The sequence below is a fragment of the Dermacentor albipictus genome, chromosome 8 (genome assembly GCF_038994185.2).
Source record: "Dermacentor albipictus isolate Rhodes 1998 colony chromosome 8, USDA_Dalb.pri_finalv2, whole genome shotgun sequence".
NCBI lineage: Eukaryota > Metazoa > Arthropoda > Arachnida > Ixodida > Ixodidae > Dermacentor > Dermacentor albipictus.
Window position 1 is genome coordinate 29852326 of NC_091828.1, and position 25028 is coordinate 29877353.

At 44.5% G+C, this 25028-nt stretch overlaps 2 protein-coding genes across 2 annotated transcripts in view; both read left to right on the forward strand.

The window, feature by feature from the left end:
* Positions 1–4704, forward strand: part of LOC135914483 (glutathione hydrolase-like YwrD proenzyme) — a 62588-nt gene extending 57884 nt beyond the window's left edge. Inside the window, exons 6-7 of the mRNA XM_070524585.1 lie at positions 3403–3571; positions 4533–4704. Coding sequence (XP_070380686.1) covers positions 3403–3571; positions 4533–4704 — 341 coding nt within the window. The remainder of the gene's footprint in view (positions 1–3402; positions 3572–4532) is intronic.
* A 430-nt stretch (positions 4705–5134) lies between these two features.
* Positions 5135–22736, forward strand: LOC139048403 (oxamate amidohydrolase proenzyme-like). Its single transcript, XM_070522777.1, has 3 exons — positions 5135–5225; positions 12754–12848; positions 21647–22736. Exons 1-3 carry the CDS (start codon positions 5142–5144, stop codon positions 21885–21887), a joined length of 420 nt encoding a protein of 139 aa, XP_070378878.1. The 5' UTR covers positions 5135–5141; the 3' UTR covers positions 21888–22736.
* Positions 22737–25028: the final 2292 nt, after the last annotated feature.

The window sequence follows — 25028 nt, forward strand, 5'->3', positions numbered from 1 at the left end:
ATGTTTTTTAGAATAATTTGAAATTTTATTGTGCGCTGAAGGGTCGAACTCACAACTGTTATCTGCAGATTTGGTTAATAGAGTGTAAATGACGATCCTGTCATATCCGTCGATTTTGACGTGAGACGTTCCTCAGTTTTGTTTATGGGGCCGTTTGCTAGATCCCCATGCAGCAAAAACATGTTATGCTATTATCGCTCATATATGTGCAACCGTGCTGCCCAAGTGCCATATTTTGCTATCGTTGTGCAGAGAAGAGAAGCCATTACGCAGTCATGCGTGTGTCGCGCGCAGTTATTTCACCATTGATGAACAGTGCATGATGCGATCGCAGCTACTAGCTACTGATGCGATCATAGCTACCTAGACATAACGCGATCATGCATGTCTATCGCCTACAGCTGGCGGTGACGTCGCACGACGCATTTAACAAGTCCCAGGCTATGGTTAATGAAGATTAGGTGTTGATTGTAGCGACACATTAGTAAGAAGCATAATTACACCCCAGGGAGTTTAGAAAACAGGCACGAAGGATAAATATGGGGTCTGTGGAATCTCCTACATTAACATACAGGTTCGTGGCAAGCACGAAAATGGGGGAATAGTCACACGTACCTGAATGACGAAGCTATTAGCGTGTACGCTTTGATAAAAATGCACGTACAAGATTTGCTGGAGCCGCATGTTCTGAACAATTTCGCTTGTTTTCGACTGGATGAAGGAAAGGCCGGAGCGTATGCATGCCAATTAGGCGAGTTATGAAGTGGCAAGTTTATAGTACACATGTAGGAAATTTATTTCCATTAGGTGTACATGGGAAAGCAAAAAGACGTGTCTTGGAGTAGCTTACTTATGGACAGGCAGTGATGGCACACAAAAATACAGAATTGCATGATTGCACTACAAGCGATAAAACTGAGTACAACAAATTGGGCTAGGTGGTAATAGGAGATGTGAGTGCGGACGTAGCGGATTCAGACGCATATACTGATAACAATTTTTAGCGCTGGATCTGAGTGATGAACCGAACCTGATAGTAATTGCCAGGTACAATAACTGTCATGAATAGGTGACGTGGCAATGAGGCAAAAGGCAGTCATTTATCTTCTACGAATTAGTCCTAGAAAAAAATTACGAGCGACTAGACCAAATGCTAATAGTGAGACATAAAAATCTCATCCTCAACCTTAATCTACAAGGGCAAATGTGGTAAGGATAAGACGAGCTCGTACAGTACAGTTACAGTAACGTCGGTGATACATAGAATGACAGTGCAAGCCACAAAAGTAGAACTGACAAGGCTGAGGCAGAAACATGATTTACTGTGGTATATAGAGAATGGCTTCAGAGGAGGCAGACGCTTAGATTAAATTACGTTTGTACTAAGTGGATAAAGATTTCAGTAGCTCAGAACAGACTTTTGTAGACAGCATTTGTAGATATCAAGGGAGCCTAGGACAACGTAGACAAGGAAATGTTGGGGGAAGTTCTCACGCGCAAAGGCACGGAAAACATTTTTGTGTAACTTGTGAAGAAAATATGTAGGGTTGTTTTGCTACATCTCCTTTTCATATCAAACAGTATTGAGAGACCAAACATTTAATTACGGGGCGCAAGTTCACCGAGGACTGTAGCAAGGATGTCCTCTGTTCGTTGTTGTTCAAGCTCTATGTCAAGGGCATAGACAGACGACTGGAAAACAGTGAATAACATTTCATTTACTCTATATGCGTAATGCGCACAAGGAAAATGCAAGATATTTATAGATACTTGCGAACATGTGCGGCAACGCAGCGTCAAGTCAAGGCATAATGCACAAAAAAGAGTAATTGCTTGGTGTCAGTCTAAGAGCAAGGCATACCCGAAGTTCTGCAATATAATTACCTCGGCGTTTTGCATAAACGAAGATAAGCCTTACTCAAGCACCCACCAAGATAATCTATAAACAAAGGGGAAGCGCAACGCAGAAACAATGGAAAAGATTGCACTTTGCGGCCACAATATGTATCAGGTGGATTGTGGAACCTGGAAAGGAGTAAAGTTGCCAACTCTAACGTTTGCAAATGTCATTCTGCGTTTGACATGGGATATCTTGTCGGTGTTCAAGTTAACCAAAGATTGGTAGGCCGGTAGGCTTCAGACGCCCACGTTAAACCCACAAATGAGGCAGTGCAGGGTGACATCGGTTCGGCCTCTTTTGATGTCACAGATCGCAATCAAGTACATGTCTATTGAAAGTGTACATAGGCAACCAGGAGTCATCAAAAATATAGGGAGAGAAATAGAGACCATAACATGGATGCAAATGGAATAGAAAATAAAAGATCATGAAAGTTTACATGGATGTAAAGAAATTAGAAGGAAAACCTATACTATAATACAAAAGGTAGTTAATCAAATTAGTAGCATGAAGCAATACGAGGTAAATTTAGCATCACGCGGGCTGCTGAGAGAGCAGTTGCTTTGCAACAAGCTTGTCGCTCCCAGTGGAAGTCAATTCGTAGGAGAGAGCTGATTAGGATCATAAAAGGAATAAATTATCGAACACGAACCAATGCTCACCAGGTGTTATGGGCCCACAAGTGTGCAATATGATGTAGAAATTTTAAACTTGCTCGAATGTGTCGCCTCAGCGTTACACACCTATCTACAAGGAATACCCTGCAAAACTTCGGGTAGCATGACAGAGCAATAGCTAACTGCATCGACCACGGGAAATTGTGTGTCTTATGGAAAGAGCAAGCGCCGGAGCTTGGGGAAATCAGATAAGCTCAAGCCATGTACGATAGGGCGGGACTCGAGTGCCGCTGGGTAATTTTGGACGACACCAGTAGAGGAGTTATATGTGTATGCTAGTGCCCAGGGTATCTTCAGCAAAGAAAGAGCGCCCAATACGTATAAGGAGTGTGCACAAATGCAGAATATGAAAGTAAGGTAACACTAACTGTAACCCAAATTAAGCATGTAAGTTTTCAGGTATGTTAAGCAGGTAACGTACATTTCAGGTAAGTTTAGGTAAGTTTAAGCAGGTAAGATGAATGCAACTTGTATTTTTCGTTACGTCATTTCTGTACCCTATTGCCCATGCCTCCTTTGCAGCATGCACAAGACCGCACGTACCCCAGTGCAACTGCGGCCCCGATTGAGCCTACCAGATATTTTTTTTCTTTCTACTAGTACAAGTTACCACCAATAAATTCAGAACGTTAGCAAATCACTGCACGTTATCAATGTAGCACTCCGTAGCCGTCTCTGAGCCGAACCGTGAAGCTTCAACACTAACCTACGGTGAAAACGAAGAACATGTAGTTGGGAAGCATGCCCTAGAGTGGTTTAGCGCTTTTTTCTACTTCCTTGATGTGGAATATAAATGCTGCTCATTCTATGCTGTTCTTCTCGCAGAGTTGATGCAAATCCCTGGTCAGTTCGAGCACGTTGTGATTGAGGCACTTCGCCACGCCATCGCTGATGGCTTGCGATACGTGGGGGACCCTCGCACTGGTGGCTCGCTGGATGAGATGCTCTCACATCAGCGTGCACGGAACAGTGCAACAATGGTGAAATTAGACAGGTACAAATGTTTCAAGACACAGAAAGCTGCAACGCAATATCCAAAAATGTATGTGCTAGGGATGTAACATGTTTTCACAACTACCCCAACTAACAAAGTAGGCTGGACAAGCGTCCTTGTTACACTTACATAAATCTGGTCTGCAAGGCTATGAAAATGCCAACAGAAACCGTTTTGAGAAGAGTACTTGTCTTGTTCATTTCAATACTCAGAGGGAGATGTATTTATTAGAAATTATCTAACTCTGTCTCTCTTGGTGAAGGAGCGAACTGAAATTGTGAACAGCGGACAGAGATGCATGCTTCCTATGGCCCCGACACTTAATCAATATGCTACCTTCCATTACAGCGACACGTTTGGTTTTTCGTACCGTATTCTGAAGTCCAGGGACACGTCCGGTGGGACAAATTTTCGACACAAATTTGGACTGAGCTACGCAAGCAACAGTTACGAATGAAGTATCTTCGTAGACTTTGATGCATCCTCAGTCCCACGCATCACATTTCTTATAATCAATACTCCTCAAGGCAGCCTCCTCAAGTGCTAGGTGTCAAAATATATTTTCTGAGGATGCGACGTGCAAATGCTAGAGTGCTGTTTTAAATGACATCAGCTTGTTCACCAAATTCTCTACATTAGCTTTCAGAAAAAGGTATCGTAGTGTAACTAGTAAATCAGAGACGTCGTTAATACCATCTCATTAACGGTAAGATATTCGCGGTGGAAGAAGTTGATTTTTTTATTATTGAGCTTAGGGGAACCAAACGCTACTGGGCGATTAGTTGGAGGCAACCGTTTGTTGTATATTTTATGCAAATAGTTACGTGTTGTGCAATGTGACTGGGCTAAACGATGACGCTGTTTGCATAGACTTCCCTAATGGCTGCCAACTTGTGTGAACTGCATCAAATCGCGCTATCTGCGCAAAGAGCAACACGGAATAATTTATTTCTACTTGCAGAAGAACGGAGACCATTTACCCGGAAGCTGCACTTCCACTCGAACATGCAGGCACTACGTTTGTGGCGGCTGCTGACGAGGCCGGAAACGTGTGTGGATTGATTGGAAGCCTCTCAAACTATTGCGGATGCGCTGTCGTCGAAGAGTACGGGTTTTCCGTTCAGGTAGGGTAGAAATGCAATGATTGGAGAACGGGGAGCGAAGCTGCGCTTTCTATGCAAGTTGCTGTCTCCGTATTTTTCTCGCAGGCTACCCATTAAATTAAACACAGCACATGTTTTGCATTTGAGTTGTACTGAGAATACTTTGAAGAACTTTTGGTTTGGGTTACCAGAAAACAAAATATTAAGCGCTGTGTGGTCTCATTTGAATTGAAGCTGGATTTATTATTCGCATTTGTACTTCGAAAGTGTGTTTTACTTGCCGACAATCTCATTCCTAATGGACATATTCAAACCATTGAACCTTCCCTATCTTTGCCTATTTCTTTATTGAAGAGTTGTTCATGTAGGATTTCTTACAGAGACGGGGAGCCGCATTCAACCATGTTTCCGGGCACCCAAATTGTTTCGGGCCCCGAAAAAAGCCCTACCACTCGCTCATGCCTGTTATGGTGACCGATGCACGCTCGAGAGACTGGCTATGCACAATGGGCAGTATGGGTGGACTCATACAGACAAGCGTCCTTGCCCAGGTAATTTCGAAATGGAAACCATAAAGAAGAAATTGACTACACAATGCACTTTAGGTTGGGCTAGTAAATGCCATTTTGCAGAAGTAAACATTATAAATAAACAAATGTATTTCGGTAGCTTTTGTTAGAGGTACTCAAGTTCTCTTAGAATGCTCTTAATTCCTGGTAATGAACGTGGAATGATCTTTGAGCAAACAATGGTCGCCTCAGCCTGAAGTCAGTGTATTGAAAAGAAGCCTCACCTAGTTCAGGGCAAGGCTTAATTTATTTGGCAGAGCTTAGTAGTGCGAGCTTTTATCCGGAGTGAAGAACATCCGCAAGATACAAAAGTGTACTTCAATGGTTTTGTAAGACACAATTCAAAAGAAGAAATGAGTTCTTGTAGTGATATGAGGGGAGGGGGTGCGCTACGTGTTGTCATAGAAAGAGGGCTCCTGGGAAAGAAAGAAACGTAAATAATGATCCCGTGTCGCTTAGGTAGAGAGCCAAGGTTCCCTATAAACCGAAGTTTAAGCAGAGATTAGATATCTAAAGTTGTAAAAAAGAACGAGGAAAGAGAATGTTCAGAAATCTTTCACTAATACTAATAAATTCAGTCATGTTAAGCTGAATGTACCATATTCATTCGGAAATGTACCAATGCAACACTCATTGAGTATCGCGCACATTTTACTGTGAAATTGGGAAAGTAAGAAAAGAGTAATTGTAGGCACCTACCAATAATAAATGAACATTACAGACTAGAGAGAACAAACATTTACTAATGAGAAGCAGTGAGAAACAGTTCATTTTTCACCCGAGGAGGGTGGCCTCCTCAGTCCAGTTAGCCATTGGCCTATGCTACTTTGCTAGGCTGGTTACCAGCTTACGCTAGTTCAGTTGAGTTGAGTTGCTGTAGGCTACTGGTGAGATTAGCCTTGCAGTTGCTGCCGGCAATTGCTCCACCGTAGCAACGCGTAAAATAAATAAATCACATAATCAGACACAGACCTCGCAATTACAAATGGTCACTCCTCAGTTCACCATGCCGAGGCCTAATCCATGTCCTGTAGGTAATTTAAAAGAAGGCGAGAGACCTGCTTCCTGCACAACCGGTTCCCGCACGGGGAAACAATGCCCTGAAGAGAGCTGTGAGGAACTCCTGTCTTCTTGAGGGACGCGAATAACATCCTCCTTTCCGCGCTATACACAGCACAGCACGTTAGGTAATCTTTTATGTCACAGCACACACCACACGTTGAACATAATGGCGATAACGCCAGGCCAGTCTTATACATCCACGCAGGGTACGAGCAGAGCCCGCGTGAATACCGAGCAGTAAGGTGGCTTGGTTTCTTTTGAGACCCCTGATCACACATGGCTTGTGAGGTGAGCTCCACAAAAAACGGAAGTGGCACAACACCGCTTCTCTGAAGAGTCTGTTGTCGTCTTGAGGCACTCTTCTCAATGGATTCCCAGACAGCGCTATATGGGCGAAGCTGTCCGCCATCTCGTCGCCTATGATACCTACGTGCGAGGGCACTCATTGGAAACGGATGGAGAAGCCTTTGATATGGAGACTGTGCACCGAGCGTAGGGAGCTAAGACATAAGGCATCAGTAGGGAACCCGTGCTCTAACCTTTGAAGGGCAGATTTTGAATCTGTAAGAATGGCAACAGGTTGAGGCGTACAAAACCGTAGTTTCTTCAGAGCTGCCTCAATGGCAACACTTTCGGTCGTTGTGGAGAACACGATTGCAGTGAAGTGAACAGACCAATCATACTTCAAAGAGGGAATGTGAAAAGCAGCTGCACTAGATCCTTTGACCTTGTCCACAGAGCCATCGGTAAAGATTTGAAGATGACGTGCATATTCAGTCTCAAGATGTTCCAGTACCAGCGAACGTATTGCCGCCAGAGGAGAACTCAGTTTAGCGTGTACGTGAGGAATTGTCAACGAACAATCGAGGCTCGCGAATGACCAAGGTGGTTTCAACCTCTTAGTTTGACCTCTGCGGCCAAGACCCAGGTAACCAAGAGTATTTAGTGCCAAGTACGCTCGGGACTCAGATCTCTTTCGAAGGCGCTGTAGAAGGGCTCGGCCGGCTGCCGTCTGTTTGAGGCGGCCAATTTGCATCAATAACCTTTGTGATGCAACTAGCCTAAGAGGTCTCGGTAGAGATTCATACAATACTGCATTATTAGGAGCAGTCTGCGGAACGCCAATACCCCTTCTTAGGCCTTTTCTCTGCAGAACCTCAAGTCATTCCAGCTGTGATATCGAGGGGGAAATTAAAGGGAGCTGATACGTTATTCGACTCGTCGCTAGTGCATCGTGAAGAAGGTGGTTTCCCCATAGCTCACTTGCAACTCTGCCGATCACATTGAGACGCGAAGATATCGATGTCACAACCGAGTCCACAGCTCGTCGGCACTGTAGGCGATAGTCAATAATGACGCCCAAAAAGCGCTTGTGTTTCAATTGTCGAAGGCAAGATTGATCAAGGTCTATCTTCAGCCGCGCATAACTTCTTCCTCCACCTGGAAACATGATGAAGCCAGATTTTTCCACCGAGGGAGTCAACCTAACACCTTGAAAGTAATTTTGAACTGAAGGTAATGCCTGTCGAGCTATCAGAGCTAAACGCTTCTGTTGATATCCGGTTAACCAAAGACAAATGTCGTCCACGTATATAGACATATGGACATGCCTACAATGTTTTGCACTTCAGCGGGAAGACCAGCCATTATAACGTTAAAGAGCGTTGGGGAAAGGACACTTCCCTGAGGCGCACCTCGCGATACCGCCCTTTCGGTGCTTTTGGTACTTCCTAGCCGCACTTGAATTTTACGATCACTGATAAATGAGTGACTGAATCGCAGAAAATAACCCTGTACGCCCATGGCCTGCAAACCATTTAGTATTTAGCTCTGAAGGACGCTATCATAAGCCTTTGATACGTCTAGGAAAATAGCTAGTGTTGAAAGGCCGAAAGCTCTATGATGTTAAATATGGCTTATCAAGTCCAAGACGCTATCTTGCGCGCTTAAACCTGTTCGGAATCCAGTCATGGATGTTTGCAGAGCCCTTCTATATTCGAGCCACCAAGATAAACACTTACTTGCCAGCTTCTCGATTAGCTTAGCCACGCACGACGTCCCTGACACAGGACGATACGAGGCCAAGTCTGTCATTTCTTTGCCGGGCTTCAGCACTGGGACAACACAAACCGCCTTCCGTGAAGGAGGAACTTCGGCAGTCTCCCACACTCGATTGAGATAGTTTAGGAGCATCTTCCAGTGATTCAGAGGTAGGTTCCGCATCATCTGGTTGGTGATGCCTTCAGGACCTGGTGCACATCGACGCCGCAGGCTGCTGAGTGCTGTCTGTAGCTCTCGAAGTGTAAACGGGGTGTCCATCACAGACGTAGATGTTGCAGGCAGAGCGCAGGGATGAATTCCTGAATTTGCACTTACAAATACATCTGCAAATTCCTCTGCCAAGCACACAAGATGTTTCTGCTTGGGCAGTGCAAGCGCTTCGAAAGGTTTACTAGGACGAGAATCACGAGCAAGACTGCCAATGACTCGCCAAATTCTCGTCATTGGTGAGAAAACCGTCAAGCTAGCGCAGAAGGATGCCCACTGCGATCTACAGAGCTTGTTAGTATGGCGTCGAATGGCAGAGTTAAGCCTATTGAAGGTCGTCTTCAATGATCTGTCATCTTCCTTCCGCATCAGTTGTTTCTCCGGCCTTCTGCGCGCTGCGCAAAGGTTCCCGAGTTTTAAATCCGGAGTCGGAAAATGATTAGGCAACTTGACCGCTGTGGTAGCAGCCAACTTACCATAAATGATTTCGTCTATCACATCACCAGAAAACACGTGCAAGTTGCTCCATGTATTTGTCCCAATTAACAACAAAGCTAATTTTAGAGCCGCGCGTATGGAAGTCGGCAGTAAACACTGAAATTGGACAGTGATCACTTCACATGTGGTCAGGTGCAGTTGACCACTTCACGCGGACGTCAGATGAATGCAAGGTTAGGTCTATAGATGTGGCTGATGCTAGAGGCTGGAAGAAAGTGGGACTTCCGTCATTGGCCACGCACAGGTACAAACTGTCGATAACTTCTACAAGTTTGCGTCAGCGGGAATCTGTGTTGCTGTCACCCCAGACAGACTGATGGGCGTTGAGGTCCCCGCAGATAATTCGGGGCGCTGGGCAACGGTCACAAAGCTGCTGGAGAAACAAGTCCATTGTTACCTTCTTCCGCAGAGACACGTATACGGATGCAACAGAGAATTCGGAAGCCAAGCCGTATCCTCACAGCGGTTACCTCAATACTATCGGTGCAAAGATCGGTGACGTTGAAAGCCACATGAGGAATCTCTTTTCCTGTGTAAAGGGCGGCACATCCCGCGGGAAATGACTTTATGTTGCAATTCTTATGGGCGACATATCCAGTCAAAGATCTCCCGCTTGGTAGGCCAGCCTTCAAGAGGGCCAATACTGGAACACACGTATCTTTCAGAAATAATTTAAGTTCTGCTAATCGACTTATAATCACAGCGCAGTTCCATTGCATAATAAACGGCACTTTTCGGTGATTTTTAGTTGCACGAGGTTGAAGAAGACTAGCCATATCAAAAGGCAAACTTCGCTGCGAAGGTGGTAATCATGGACTCAAAGGAAAGAACGAGCTGTCGAAAGTTCTTCAGGGTGCCAGTTTGCATCGCTTGAACATATGAACGCAGGACTTAAACAAAACTCGCGGAAGGTCGGACAGGTCCTGATTTTTGAGCTCCGTATTCTGCTGCACGCACTGCATCACAACTTCAACAAAAGTTGCGGACTGGGGCCCACTCTTGGCCACTGCAGCTGGTTTCTTCATCTGTTTTGTGGCGAGGGAATATCCTCCATGTTGTCGAGTCTGGCTGTGATTTGGTCGCTGAGAAACGGACACTTTTTGCTGCAGCAGATCGAACAACCGACTCACCCACAGATGACTTTGCCGTCTTACTAGGTTCAGGTCGCTCCCTGACGCTGTTTGTTACCACCCTGCGAACTTCCAGCTCTAACACAGGGAACTCAACTTCCGAATCTAACGCCGGAAACTCGTCACTTCCAGGGATCCGCTTCTCAGTAAGTTGTGGTTTGGGACCACTAATGAAGGACACTCGGCGGTGTAAGGCGCTTACTCGGAAGGGGCAGCCGCCGAAACTTGCTGGATGGTCACCACCACAATTAGCGTAAGCAAAATCTGCCTTACAGGTTTTGTAATCGTGGGCACCACCGCATCGTTTGCAACGTTGATCTTTGATGCAAACTTTGGCTACATGCCCAAAGCGTTGGCACCTAAAGCATCGGGGAGGAGGTTCAACGAATTCTTTGATTGCATGCTTGGTAAAACCATGGCCAATTATTTCGGGGCACTCGGTGTTGGGAGCAAACGCTATCACAACAGAGTTAGTAGGTTTCGCTGCCCATTCTTCTTCTTGAGTCTCCACCCGGTGCATCAGACGTTTCACGTGCAGCAGAACATCTTGCCGTTTGAAGTAGTCAAGAAGGTCACTTTCCGAATGCCACAATGGTACTCCCCTAATAACACATGTGTTAGTCATGTAGGAGTGGGCCAGCCGGGCTTCAACTGTTATGTCATCAATATGAGAGCACTGGAGAAGAATGGCAACTTGCTTTTCCATTGCGATATCTAAATAAAGAGCCCCTTGCGTTGTGAAGCGGCTGCGAATCGGCGCAGATTCCAGCAGTACTTTAATGGCTTCGAATAGCCTGAAAGGGTCCCACTCTCTCAAATCAACACCTTTCTCTGTTGGCAAAACTACCACTGGGATTCCAACCGTTCTTTGCTTCTGATGACTCACCACCTTGAAGCCGTCGCTGTCCACTTCCGCGATATCAGCCACTTCCTCATAAGGGTCGATGATAGTTGTGTCGTCCCCACGGAGTGATGATGACGCACTGGACTGCTTATCGTCCCTGATGTCTGGCAGCTCCACACCTTGCGACGCCATGGCCGCCTCCACCACGCTGGCTTCCTTCGGATGGCGCTGTCCCTTTAAAGATGTCGGCACCGGAGCAGCCGTACCTTTCGCATAGGGACAGTGCCGCCTTAAAGATGCGGCCGTCTTCAAAGGATATAAATAACTCACTTAATGAATAGCAAAACCTACGCAAAATTACAGAGCTGAGGTGACAACAGATCGAACAGCGTCGTCTTCCTCTTTCTTCTCCCCAGCTTGCGCTATTCCACTAAGTCTGGGGCCGCGAGCATGACCTCCTACGATTCTTGCTGGTCTTCCTCTGTGCTTTTGTTTGCGGTTCTTGATTGAGCTTCTTGGAGGATGGGTTCAGCATGAGTTCACCCCATCCCCATGTGACAAAGTGTGGCCGGCGCGTGGCAGGATAGGCAAAGATATGAGAGTTGGGTCGGGTGAATTGTATGCATTATAGTGCCGTGTACATAGGAGTTTGTTTGGAGACAGCGCAGACCAACTGTCTCAGTTATAGTTAGACTGGGGTGTGATGGCTTTGCAGAAATATAATTACAGTGCTCAATTCTAGTTCATATGAGACCGCGTAGTGAAGCTTTGCCGTTTATGTTTATTTTTTCTGTTATCCGTAACAATGGAAGCTCCTGCAGTATGCAGCTTCATTTCCGTCCACACCACTGTCGTAGCAATTCCTTGCTAGCTCGCTCTTTTTGATCGAGACTATGCAAAAAATAATTTGCTAACTAAGCATTACCCTTACCTCAATAGTATGCCTGAATAGCATATACAATATCCAGAAGCAAATTTTGCAAATAGAAAAACAATGAACAGAGAACAGTGTGGACTCACATTTTACACCTTGTGCAAATCACGACTTATATTTATATCGTGAATAAAAATGTGCAATATTCTTCTGCCTAATATAGGAAACGATTGATACCGCTAAGTGGTTACACTTTTGAATAATTCCTAAAGTTTGTAATTTGCTCATTTCATATGCAGTTGTGCTTGGATGTAAAATGCCCATGCTTATAAGAAGTCGGTGTATCATTGTATTATTTTGCATTCCAATATTTTAATTGAAACCAGATTAAATAATTTATGTCTACTCGTGCATATGAAGACTGAAGGAAGCAACTAGTGCTTGCTGCTGACAACCCTTGAATGTTACGGGTCTGAATATTGTAGATCGTCATAGAGATTGCCTATGGCAAGCTTAACATACTTACCAAACCAGCAAAGGATAGCAGGAGTGTGAACAGATGATCTGTTTTGTTCGCGTACCCACTTAAGCTCCCGCAGTATCTCTACTTTTATTTCAAGGCAGCATTCAGGTTTAGCTTTACCATTGTTCGATATAAGTCAGGTGCCACTGTTATAGCAAGAAACTTTCCCAAGTTACTGAAGAATCATTTATAAAAATATTGACTATTCTAGTAGAACTGATCTACTGTTCAATGTCGAGATATTTTGTTTTAGAACATAAGCAATAACCTACTACAATCTTTAAGAAAATGTTCTCATTGGTTTATTGCAGGTGCTGCTTAACATGGTCGAGCTTGGTCTAGACCCGCAACGGTCGCTATCCAGACAACGCTTTTTAGTTGGGGGTGCCATGAGAGCGCATCCAGAGTAAGCATTTAGTTAAACATCTTGTTTGTCAAATAGCTACGGCGTCTTTTTTGCGAGAACATAACACCTTACGAGATGAAAACCTTACATACACCTTACACCTTACGGGTTGAAGCTGCCACGGAAACTCGGTCTTCCTATATACTTCGTATTTCGAGGGTAGAACGTGGTCAAATGAAAACCGACACCCACAAAGACTACAATAAAAACACAAAAAAGATTACGCTCCGGGGCCAGCTCGGGTCCCATGTTCCCAATGACAGCAAAGGCAACGGCTGTTGTTTAAGTATGGGTGAGATGGCGCAGTGCATGTGCATAGATTTCAGGCAGATCACCACGTGTGCTATTCAAAGTTTGGAACGTCGTCTGTATACGTAGTTATACTAACAGTAATCGCGAAGGCAAAAGGCTGTCCGTGGGGACAATGTACGCCGTCTCAGTCTATGAAATGGCCTGTCTTACCACGGTGCTCAGATAATGCATCTGGGCTCACATCTTTGGGCACATAATTCCATTTCATGTCATTTATTTCACCATAAGGGCCCGAAGCTATTACATGGGGGTGGGGGGCGGGGAGGGGTACAGGCGCTCCCAGAATAATTAGGAGCGCCACACACGCGGCCGCTCGCCGGCGGAGCGCACCCGCGGAAGAAGTAGTACCATGGTCTGCGCGTGCGCGGTCTCCCTAGCGAGCAAGGTTGGCTCCCTAGCGCATCTAGTTTGTGTTGCGCTGCTCCAAAACGGTAGCCCTAGGTGCCCCTTGACGTTTTGTCAAGGGGGGCTGTGCCGATGGTGTCTGGGACAAGCTCTGTCTGCGCATGCACTCGCGTTGGAGCGTCAGCGCTCGTGTCAGCATGTTCGCGTCTTTGGGCCTTTTTTTTTATTTTTCGTGTGGGCCGTATTTATCACTTGCTAAAGATATTTATGGTAGGTGACCGTGACTAGCGCTGACAAAGGGCGGCGTCTTCGTCTGATGCAACCGTGATGATATCGGCGGCTCGATTGATGAGGGGAAACGAACATATTTAAAACGCGACAGTTACGCGAATTTCGCCCTATTCCAATCGAGGCAACATGCCGAAAAGAGTGCCGATGAATGCGCGGAGAAATATAGTTAAGCTCAGTTCACAAGGTGTACCTCAACGTGAGATATGCCGCCTCACAGGAAAGTCTATAAGTGCGGTCAACCGAATTCAACCGAAGGAAAGCTTATCCAAACTGAATCTGGGAGGGGCCGGTGCCGACGAGCTCTGGCTCACCATAGCGCGCGAGTGGAAGCGCCTTGGTGAGAGGAGGGACTTCGTCGATGCGCTCTACGAGTAAATTCCACGCCGCGTAGAAGCTGCGCTTCGCGTGGACGGCGCATTCGCGAGATACTGATATTGGAACACACCAATCGCTTTAGACAAAACAGTTACGTTTCGATTCTTTTTTTTTACTGTGGAAAAAATAAACCCCGTGTTCTTCCTGTTATTTAGATTTACTGTGTTCTCCTTACTATTTTTTTTTTGCATTCAGCTCACACAGCTTAACCGTGATTATCATTGTATATTTCCTCTGAGCAAAAGAAAATGAGTATCTTCGCCAACAAACGCCGACTCACGATCAATACGTAAGGATACTCGCTACCAATGGTCCAGATTCCGTGATTGATTGGCGCACAATATATGCGAACCAAGTAACGGGGTGCGCCAATAAATGACTAGAGTGGTGAAGAGTTCATTAGAGTGCCCTTTGCATGAAGTTACTTCCTGTGCGGGAAATTGGCCTTGATGAACGTGCCGCGTTATTTCATTTTGTGAACTCCTTTATTGCCACTATCGCAGACACACCTGTTAAGAGGGGTCATGTAATAGTGGAAATTGTCCTCGTATTACGAAGCTAGTCGTAACACGGATAGGGAGATATTTTACTAAGAGCTAATACTTCGCAGGACAGGCTAACACGGTAGAAAAATAAGGCAGCATTGCCATTGTAGCCAAGCCGCCCCACTAGCACGTAATCACGCAAAGCATTGCTATCTCCCAGACGGGATGCAGAACATGGCGAGAATACGCTGCAAGGAATGCGGGAGCCTTTATATGCAGATTTCGGTGCATGCATGCTGTGCTACAGACATTCATTCACCCAGCCCCCATTGCACAATGCTAAAGGGCACCTAGCGCCCTTCTTGGAGCAAGGCAACGCCAATCTCGATGCACTAGGGAGCGAAACTTGCTCGCTAGGGAGACCGCGCATGCGCAAATCTTGCCTGTATTTATCCGCCGGCGCGCTCCGCCGACGAGCAGCTGCGTGTCCAGCGTTCCGAATTATTCTGGGAGCACCTGTACATTGTGTTTCCAAATAGAATAGAGTTAAAAGCAACTGGGGACAAAATTATCATAAGAACTGGCGCAAATAAAAGTAGCATATGGTAGTACGAATACAAGGTAACAGCAGGGTACGCTGGGTGTACTTTTTCGGAGAGCCGGTGATGGGTTAGTTCGCGAAATGTTGCTCTATCTGAGCATGAAGCTAGGAAGCGTTGCACACGAAGTTATTGTTCGCGATAAGAACGAATTATTTATTGCCGATGTTCTGCCATTTATGCATGCCTCGGGACCTGCGTGGTCTAATCTCAAGGATGAGTTGCGTGGTGGGTTTAGTATTGCGTCCTTTGTACACGACTTACCAAACAAGGAACGAAGCAGGCGAAGCCTAGCGATTATGCGACGTGATCAAGCTGTTTCACATGGCGCGATTTTCAGTCAGCGACAGAGCGAATTCTGTCTCTAAGCGACCGCCGCGACGTCGTGGGCTCTCCGCGACTGGATTCCAACAAGTTGGTCGCGCCGTCGCTGAGTCGCAGCGATCAGCGCGATTTGGGAGGGCCAATGTGTTACGAAACAAAGCGCCGTCGAAATTGGCGGTTTCCTGTTTTACGGCGCGGTGCTAGCTCTGTGGAGCAATGTCAGGGACCAGTTTCAGCTATCTTTTAATAGGGCGTACCTACTAGCGTTCGCGGCTTAGGAGCTTCAACAACATTTTATTTTCTTTCGCTTACACAATTCGTTTGAAAGGAGAAGTTGCACGCTATCCAGGTCGGGAGAAGGACGCCGCTTCAACATACGGCACGTACCCACTCGATCGCCACCGTCGTCAGCGTCTTCACCGCTACAAATTGTGCCAGCTGCTTCTACATGCACACTTAATAGTAGGTTGTTCTTCTATAAAAGCAAGTACTCATCCAGGAAAAAAAAGAAAATAGTAACAACGAAGCTAAAGTGTACTAAACGGAACCACCCTACCGATGCCGCACAAGCCGCACGCTCATACTTGCGGTGTTCTGCAGCGGCGCCTCATTCACCGTATCTGTAAGCTGTCGTGAAGTGCCAACGCTCTTAATAAAAATGCTGTACTGATTCTTTTATCAAATAATAATAGAAAAATTGGAATATTTTTCTAGTTTCCATTTTGGTTTTATTTAACGATGCAGGCATGGATACTTCGGGAGCGGGAGGCAAGTTTGCGCATCAGTGCGACTGAAATTGTGCTGCCGCAAGCGCATGTGAAAGCTATCAGAGAAAATCGCTCTGCGACGTGCGCAGCGGAACGATTTTTTCGCCCTAATCGCGCCATGTGAAATAGCCCCTTCAATTGCTGTAAGGGAGGGAGTCTGTTTAACAGCGGTTGTACTGATGTACGGAGAATAGAAAGATGTTACAAAACATGCTGCACGGTTTCATACTGCTTTTATTTCATTGGTGAGATATGACTGTGATGGATGCCATATTGATGACATGTGCTCGAGCTGTGGTTGCACGTACATGAAGTATGCCAGTTTGTTGAACTCAGTGAATGTTCACCTAAACTTGTGACGTAGATATCCAAGCGGGAGATGCCTCATTGTATACATATGCGATACTCATGATTGGTATGGCGCTAAATGCAGTGCTAGGTACCTAAAGTTTTGACTGAGCTGATAGGGTACGAACTAATGTGGCAGCGGTAGTTTATCGATTGTGTTTGCGCGAGAATGTTATCAATTTCTATTTCGACAAGTTTAACAGCATGAGCAATTGATTACATCATGCAGCGATATTATCTAAATCACGTTGCAGGGTAGTGATGTTTTCTAATTTATGAATAGGCTTCTAAATAACGCAACCATTGGTGAAAGGCCATGCTTTTCACTTTAGGTTAGCGGGAAGGTCGCTGATACAAATAAAAAATAACAGTGGTGATAAACCTGCACCTTGAGAACCACCTAATGTTGCGCTAACGAATTGGGAGTTACTGTTATTGGCATTGGAAAACTGAATTCGACGTTTTAGAAAGTGTTTCAGCCATCGGATTAGTTTCTGAGTGATAACAAGGGAAAATAGTTTAATCAGCAAATTATTATGAGGTGCTTGGCCGAATATTTTTGAAAAGTCCAGAAATATGGCGTTTATCGCAAGTCGTTCATTCCTACAAAGAAGAAAATCACGTGATAATTCTGCCAGTTTAGTTTCGCAGGATCATTGCTTTCGGAAACCATGCTGTAGCGGGTAGAAGAAGCTAATCGATTCGAGATAGGCCATTAGGTTGGAAGCGATTATGTGTTGAAGCAGTTTACGTGTCATACTAATAAGAGAGATTGGTCTGCAATTGGTGCCACTTTCAGTGATTCCGGTTTTAACATCATGGACAATTTTACTTATTTTCCAATTTTTCAGAACGACTGACATTTGCGTGGATGAGTAAATATAAGGCACAATATTTTACCAGTTATTTCAAAGGTTTTTTTTAGTAGCCAATTGTTAATGTTTTGGCATTCTGCTGATGATGGTCTCTTAAGGCTGTCTATTAGTTTTGTTTTACCCTCCCGGCCTATCAGAGCATCAGGCACAGCTATGGAGTAGTAGTCTGGTAAATGTTCAAGGTCAAACTCAGGACTGGCAGTGAAGACAGACGAGAAGTGATTATTAGGGCTGTTTTTCAATGGTGAGGTTTTGCGTTGAATTTCTTATAAGGGGGTTTGGCGGAAATAATACTCTAGAATTTTTTAGGGTTAGTACGCATTATCGCGCGTAAATCAAAAGAAACAATCTTGCTTTTGCTTCGTACAAATCTACGAGGTACTGTTTCGTCCACCGCCACTAAACACCCCTTCATTTGGGCAGTTGTTTGTGTTAGCTCATATGCAGAGGTGTTTTCTCCTGTTCAATATACTTTTTATGCAATTGTTAAACGAGAGGTTCTTTTGATAGTTATCGCAAGGATTGCAGGTATACATTTGTTTTTAAGTATCATAATGTTTTTATAAAGTTGTCAGTTGGTGTACAGCCTACGTCTTTAATTTCAATTGAATTATGTGTGTTTGCTTCCCAACACAATGGTCTGATTAAGAGGTATGCCAAAAAGGGGGGCACAATTTGGGGTTGTTTAACGTGCACCTATATCTAAGTACACAGCTGTTTTCGCATTTCGCCCTCTTCTAAATGCGGCCGCCGTGCATGGGATTCGCTCCCGTGACCTCGTGCTTAGCATCAGAACACTGTTGCAACTCAGCGATCAGTGCGGCTACTGCTTCTTAGATATGTACTCTGAATTCGTTTAGTGAAGCCTCTCAGTCCTTCATTTATAGACCGTAATCAGATTTGTTATAGTCAGGCATAATTTTCTTTGTTCGGAGACCTTTACTTTTATGCGAAGCATACTAGCCGCACAACCACGCTCTTCCTTGCTGCGCCGCGCGCGGCCGCGTAGCTACCATATGACGTCATAACAGCTGCAAAAGCGGATGCTCAACTCGTGCGCTCGCTTGCGGCCGCGTAGCTACATAGCCGGGTCTCAGCTCGTGCGCTCGCCTGCATGAGTTGTTTCTTCGTCTAGCTGAACCAAATATAGCCAAGCAAAAGCAGTTCACCAGGCTAAACAGTGGTTCAACAACTAAAATAAAGGCTAGTATGCTTCGCATCCTGGGCTTAACCTTAGCTAAGCCACAGCCATTTTTTTTTGTTACCGTGAGAATTATGTAAAGAAAACTGTTATAACTTAGCCGATTTACAGCCGTAATTCTAGAAATGTATTCAGGGCAAGTTGTTAGTAATAGATTCAGTGTGCCTTCTCCTCTAGCGGGACATGTTATGACTTTGTGAGTGTTGAAGTGTAATGCTTAGTGAAATGACTGTACAGATTCTCTAGGTGGGTGTTTTCGGGACGCTATTACAATAGTCCAATTAAGGAGTGAATAAGCGAGATTTCCGGAGAGAAAGATGGGGGACTCGTAAAATGTATCTTTCGTGTTGTCCAACAAGCCCCGGAATTAATAGGAAAAAGGTTGTTGGCTGTCTAGTGCTCTGTAGCCGGTTCCAAAGAGAGATTTCAGAGGTGAATTGTGCACACATATTCATCTTAGCTCTTGGTTGTTGTCATGACAAATGAGGGAAGTTTGCAAGTTGTTTTTGATAGCAGCTAGTACGCCACCTTTCATCCTGCCATATCTATAATGGCACGAACTCCGAAGAAAGAAATTTGCTATCTCTGATGTCATGCAGCCATGTTTCAGTGAGCACAATAATATCAGCGTCTATATTGGCGATATAGGTGCAGAGGTGACGACGTTTAGGTACAACTCTGCGTATGTTAGTGCAGACAATGCCAAGAAGAAACAAAAACGTTTGGCGGCTTGGAACAGAGACAGTGGTGATTCCGTTTGGAGCGCGTCAGGTATTTTCTTCAATGGTGCGGCCAGGAGAAGAATCTGGTTATTGCACTGTATTCAGAAATGTGGGAGCATTCTTTCACGCCATCAGTGCCTGCGTCGTCTAACATTGTTCCTTTTTTTGCCAATGGGAAGGCGATCAACTTCAAGCTTGAAAGGACATTTACAGTGGGGGGGGGGGTAAATTTAAGCACCTTTCATCATGCGTAGTGGATGGCGGGTGCGAAATACGTCCTTACAGAATAGGTAGCATTTTGTAGTTAGCCGCTGCAGGCCAATACTTTCTCTTTCGTCATAAGATGATTCGGTTTTCTAATAATTGGCCGTTTTTTGCCTGAACATAAATTGGCAATATTGTGAACACGTTCAACATTTCCCGCATCTAAATGTATTTTTAGATACCCGTCTTTTTTCCTCTGAAACATCCCGTGTTTCGTTTACTAGATTTTCAACAACATGAAAGAACAATTTGTTTCTGCGCAATCGTCTTCTTCTAGAGACTAGCAGTTTTGAGGATTTATATGTCACATTTCCTTTGCTCAACAACAACAAGGTTAATCGGTTGTTTCGTGATCACAACAATTTGTGTTGGGTAAGTCAAGCACTCACAATTTAAAAAGAATTGCCTTTTCTTGTTCTTCTATTTGCTCAATTGTACTTAGTATGGACTCTACTTTGCGTCTCCCAGCTGGGCCAGTGTTGAGTTCTCCATGACCAGAAAGTAGTACCAAAAGCTGGCGCAGAAGTTTCAAGGCTGCAGCATCGTGACAGAAACCAAAGGCGCGACGCCAGTTTATGTCATAGTGGCATGACGCCGTAACTAGGAACAGGACATTTGTAGGAAATTCGTTTGAGAGGCCAGTGTAAGTAACCTGGAAGGTTGGAAGCGGGGTAAGCATAGTAAGGCGTGCTGTGTTGTGCCCCATATGAGCTGCGCATCTTGTGCGGGTATGTAGGGCCCACACGGGTGCGGTGGTTGGTGACGTCGTGGATGAAAAGTGGCCAGGATACACACAGTATTCATGCTCGATATGAAACGGTAGGTAGGCCCGGTGGATCGGCTGGTGGATGAGGGATGACGTAATCCATTTAATGTGGAGCGTATACTGACTTGACTGTCCAGTGGAAGGTCTACGGTCAGAGACAGCTGGTATGGCAGCAGGCTAATCGTCAATTGTTACAATGCATCACTGTTGATCTTTGCTATGGTCTGTGACGTGTTCGTGTTGAAGTAGAGGCATCTGTTCAGTAGGTATTGTTCTGCAGGATGTGGAGTATTATGCAGCAGGGCGTGGAAGTGTTTTAGGCACATTTCGTCACACAATGTTCTTTAAGATACACCGGCGTTCTTTGTTAGATCCAAAGTGAAGTTTTCTTGAAGTTCACGTTTTTTTTTCTTGTATTTTGGCTGCGAAGCTGTTGGCTGACAGTAAAATGACCAAATATTTAGTTGGCTGCGCGCCTTCAAACACACAGCCCGAGAAGAATGCCCTCCTTTCGGGTCACAATAATATGCCTTCCAAATGAAGTGTCTACCATTATAGACAGCCGCAGTGATTGTCGTATTACTTCATATGCGTTGCAGTGAGCCTGGAAGGAGGCGATTCTTCTTTCTTCAGTTAACGACTTTTTTATTTACTGTGACGAATAGAGAGCCGTGCTTCTTACGGGGGCTCACATAATAAAGACTTTAACGGAAATCCGCCTGGCAGGGAGGAACATGATTAAGGTAAAACAAACTTCCGCTAAGAGTGTATTAGTGTGACAGAATCTTGATGTTTCGGAGCACGTACGGGTCCATACTCACAATTTAAGGAAACGTGATGGTTGCTGTTTCTTTGTGGGTGACGCAGCGCAGTGCGTGTGCGTAGATATTGTGCCGATTACCACCTGTATTTTTAATCATTTGGAGCATCTGCTGAACACGTAGTCATACTAATAGCAATCGCGGCTACAATAGCCTGTCCGCAGCTATACCGGTCAGTCAGTTACTTTGTTTTACTAACCATATTTAGTAACTATTACCCTAAGAATTCTTCCCTAACATGTACGTGCAGTATTATGAGCATATTCATTGCTCAAGACAATCAATGGTTCTCCTTTATTGCAGCTCTCCATTGGTTTTGGAGCCAGGCTTTCCGCAGGAGGCACAGACGACACTAAGACGCCGAGGGCACACACTTAGCGTCAGCCATGAGAACCTGCGCTTTCACCACGCGGGTCACGCCAACATCCTGGCTCGGGCAACACACTGGTGGTCCAAGGAACAAGCAAACCAGCAGCCAAACGCCAATGGTTCTATCTGGTGTGGAGCGGAGCCTCGCACCAACAGTGTTGCCCTTGGTTACTGACCAAGACCAAGAATACAACGGTGCAAAGGGTGGCAGTGGTAACATAGTATCGCTTAAGAAAGATAGGCAATAAAAATATTACCTGATATGATAGTGAATAGCATGCAATAAATACTAGGGGAGAGTCAGGCGGAACCCTTCTTAAGATGACTGTGGACGTTTCAATGCAATCAGTATTCAAGCAATGTAGCGACAAAACCTATATACTTCCATTTAAACGTTTATTGGTCGTTCTGAGATTTTCATTGCACTCACCGCAATTAGCTCAATTTGGTGTGATACCCGTTTGCCAGAGTCTCGCAGTACCATGAAGGCCTGATGATGAGGCGCTGAGGACAATAGGATGACCTAGAAGGAATGACCTCGATAGAACGACTAAGGCAGTATGACGGCAACTGCATACCGATATTGACGTAACGATTCTGAAACGATGGCGATGTCATGAAGAGGATCACAGCGGGACGACGGTGGCACCGGTGAAGGAGACAACGGCTGATGTATGACGATTATGGCATGATTACGATGGCATGACCAAAATTTGGTGACGAAATAGAAATGACGATGATGGCACGACCATGACGCCATCGCGGCCAGTGGCCCAAGATTGTACAATACTTGCATCACCATGTGGACATGGGAGGCTCTTTACGTCGACATAAGATAGACTCAAAATGCTTGAAGTAGGGAAAGAATGGTAATATCAATAAAATATTAAAATAGAAATGCAGCGACACCAGGGCGCAGAAAATGCATTTGTAAGAGAACTATCTATCCATAAAAATTACTAAAATAAAAAATAAATCTAGCAGGTCTCATCTCACTATAATTGTCAATAGTATTGCGATAAGCATTTCATCAATATCGCCACACCTCAGTAGACTATGACGACATAAAGATAACAAATACATAACGGCAAGAGAACGATTGGAGGACGACCAGTGTATCAGGATGATGGCGTCGTGTCGACTGTATGACGACGACTTTATGGTGACGACGGCTGTGGGCAATCTCATGGCGAGGTTTAGATGACGAAAATTAAATGGTGCCGATGGATCAACCGTGACGGAATCACGAATACAGTATGACAACGAACCATAATCACTGTATGACGACGTTAGCGTGAAGACAAGGCTCTGCGACGAATCGGTTGTGCAAGCTGCACTTGACGACCATGCAGACCACGATGGCATGACGAAGACGGTTTAATGAGAGACAGAAGAGTGACTATGAGAGAACGACCACGGCAGCATCATGGCCATGAGTGCATACCTAGTGTCCCCAAGCTAGTAGGCGACTTTAGTCACTGGGTGGCTTAAAGGCTATATATATATATATATATATATATATATATATATATATATATATATATATATATATATATATATATATATATATATATAGCCATATATATTACCTATATATATATATATATATATATAGATAGGTAAATAGATATAAGATAGATATAAAGATAGATAGATAGATAGATAGATAGATAGATAGGCAGGCTCATCGTCCCTAAATTAGACAAAGAAGTAGTCAAAGGCAATACCGCACTGAGTGCGCGCTCGATTTATTTCGTGCCCCAGCATTGTAGGTAATTAGAACAATCTGTGACGTAATTCAAAAAACCAACACTGTCTGCGGGCATGCGTACTTTCTAGTCCATCACTGCAAGAAGTTTTTATTTAGTCTAATGACATGTTCACACATGCTCCTTGACAATGTTTCATCGTATGCGGAATGTGACCGCGGTCTTCATTAAAACTGATCTATGCACAGTAACGCTGTTTTCTAATACAAGTGATCAGGGAAATGCAATATATGATATACCTTTACCGATACATCAAAGGTATTTGTTGCTGCAGCATCATATGTCCTATGGCTACCATGTTTGAAAGTTTAAACTGTTTAGCACAACCAGGATCCTGAAAAGATTCGGTCAGCGTTGGCAGATGATGATCACCATGGAAAAAATTGAAAAGGGAGGTGAGGTAGTGTCGACGCATCCAAACACAAGCGCAAGATTCTTCGTGGGACAATCTGCGCCTTAGGCTTGGAATTACGTAACGGTGAATATTTTTACAGTTCTCTAGGCCAGGTTAACCGCATCACAAAAAGGAACCACGGACATTGTTCTGCTGAATGGAATGGAAAATTTTTTATGTGATTTAAAGATTGACGTTTTGAAAAAAAGGGGGATAGTGGGGCAAGAAAGCTCTGTCAGAAAGCTCGAAAATGTATCATACGATTTCCGTATCTCTCTCTCAAATATTCAACTGATTTGCGATAACTTAATATTCTTATCGACAGGCAAGTCTTGCCCCTGTGGCGGTGTTTGAGTTGTGTGAATGACAAAAGCTATTTCTTAATGGGTTGAAGTAATTCTGACGAAGAAATGTGTCGTTCAAGGGATTTCTCGGGCGTTGTCTAGCGAAATATTTTGAAGCGATTCCAGAATATTGACCCTCAAAAGCACTTGTAGCAAAAGCTAGAACACGTCCGGTACGTTGAAAGTGGATCTATAAAACTCCAGAAGTTGAAGTGTTTGCTAATTAAAAGTTAGCAGCAAGCTTTAAAAAAATTTAGAACGTCAGAACAATGGGCAACAAAGGGTCCTGTGTATGCTTTCACTAACTTATCGTTCAAGAAAATCTACCAGCTATATTTTATTGATTTTGGTACCCGATGACCTTTTCCGATTGCATCGTGAAAGTTTTATGAATTGTACGGTCCTATTGAAAATTGTACGCTGGTTTACTTCATACAATACACTGGTCCTTTGGGAGTGAAACACGAAAGCTGTGATAGATCTTAAAACATAGTTTCGAACTTGAAACATTATCGGTTGGATTGAATGGTCAATGGAAACTTTGCATGAGCACGTGTGACCCCCTAATGGCAAAATTTGCATCTTACTGACCATCACTTGTTGTGTGGTGGTTGTTCTTACTAATCAGGGGTCAATAGGGAATCTATTTGCTGTTGTTACCTCTAAGGTGCACAATGCTTCTTTAATAATTCATACTGACTTGTACGTGATATTGCACATTTGTCGGAGGCGTGCAAGAGCAGAGTATCAGAAATTGTTTTAATGATGTTTAAACATTCAAGATAACAGTGGCCTCTCTTGTGTCGATA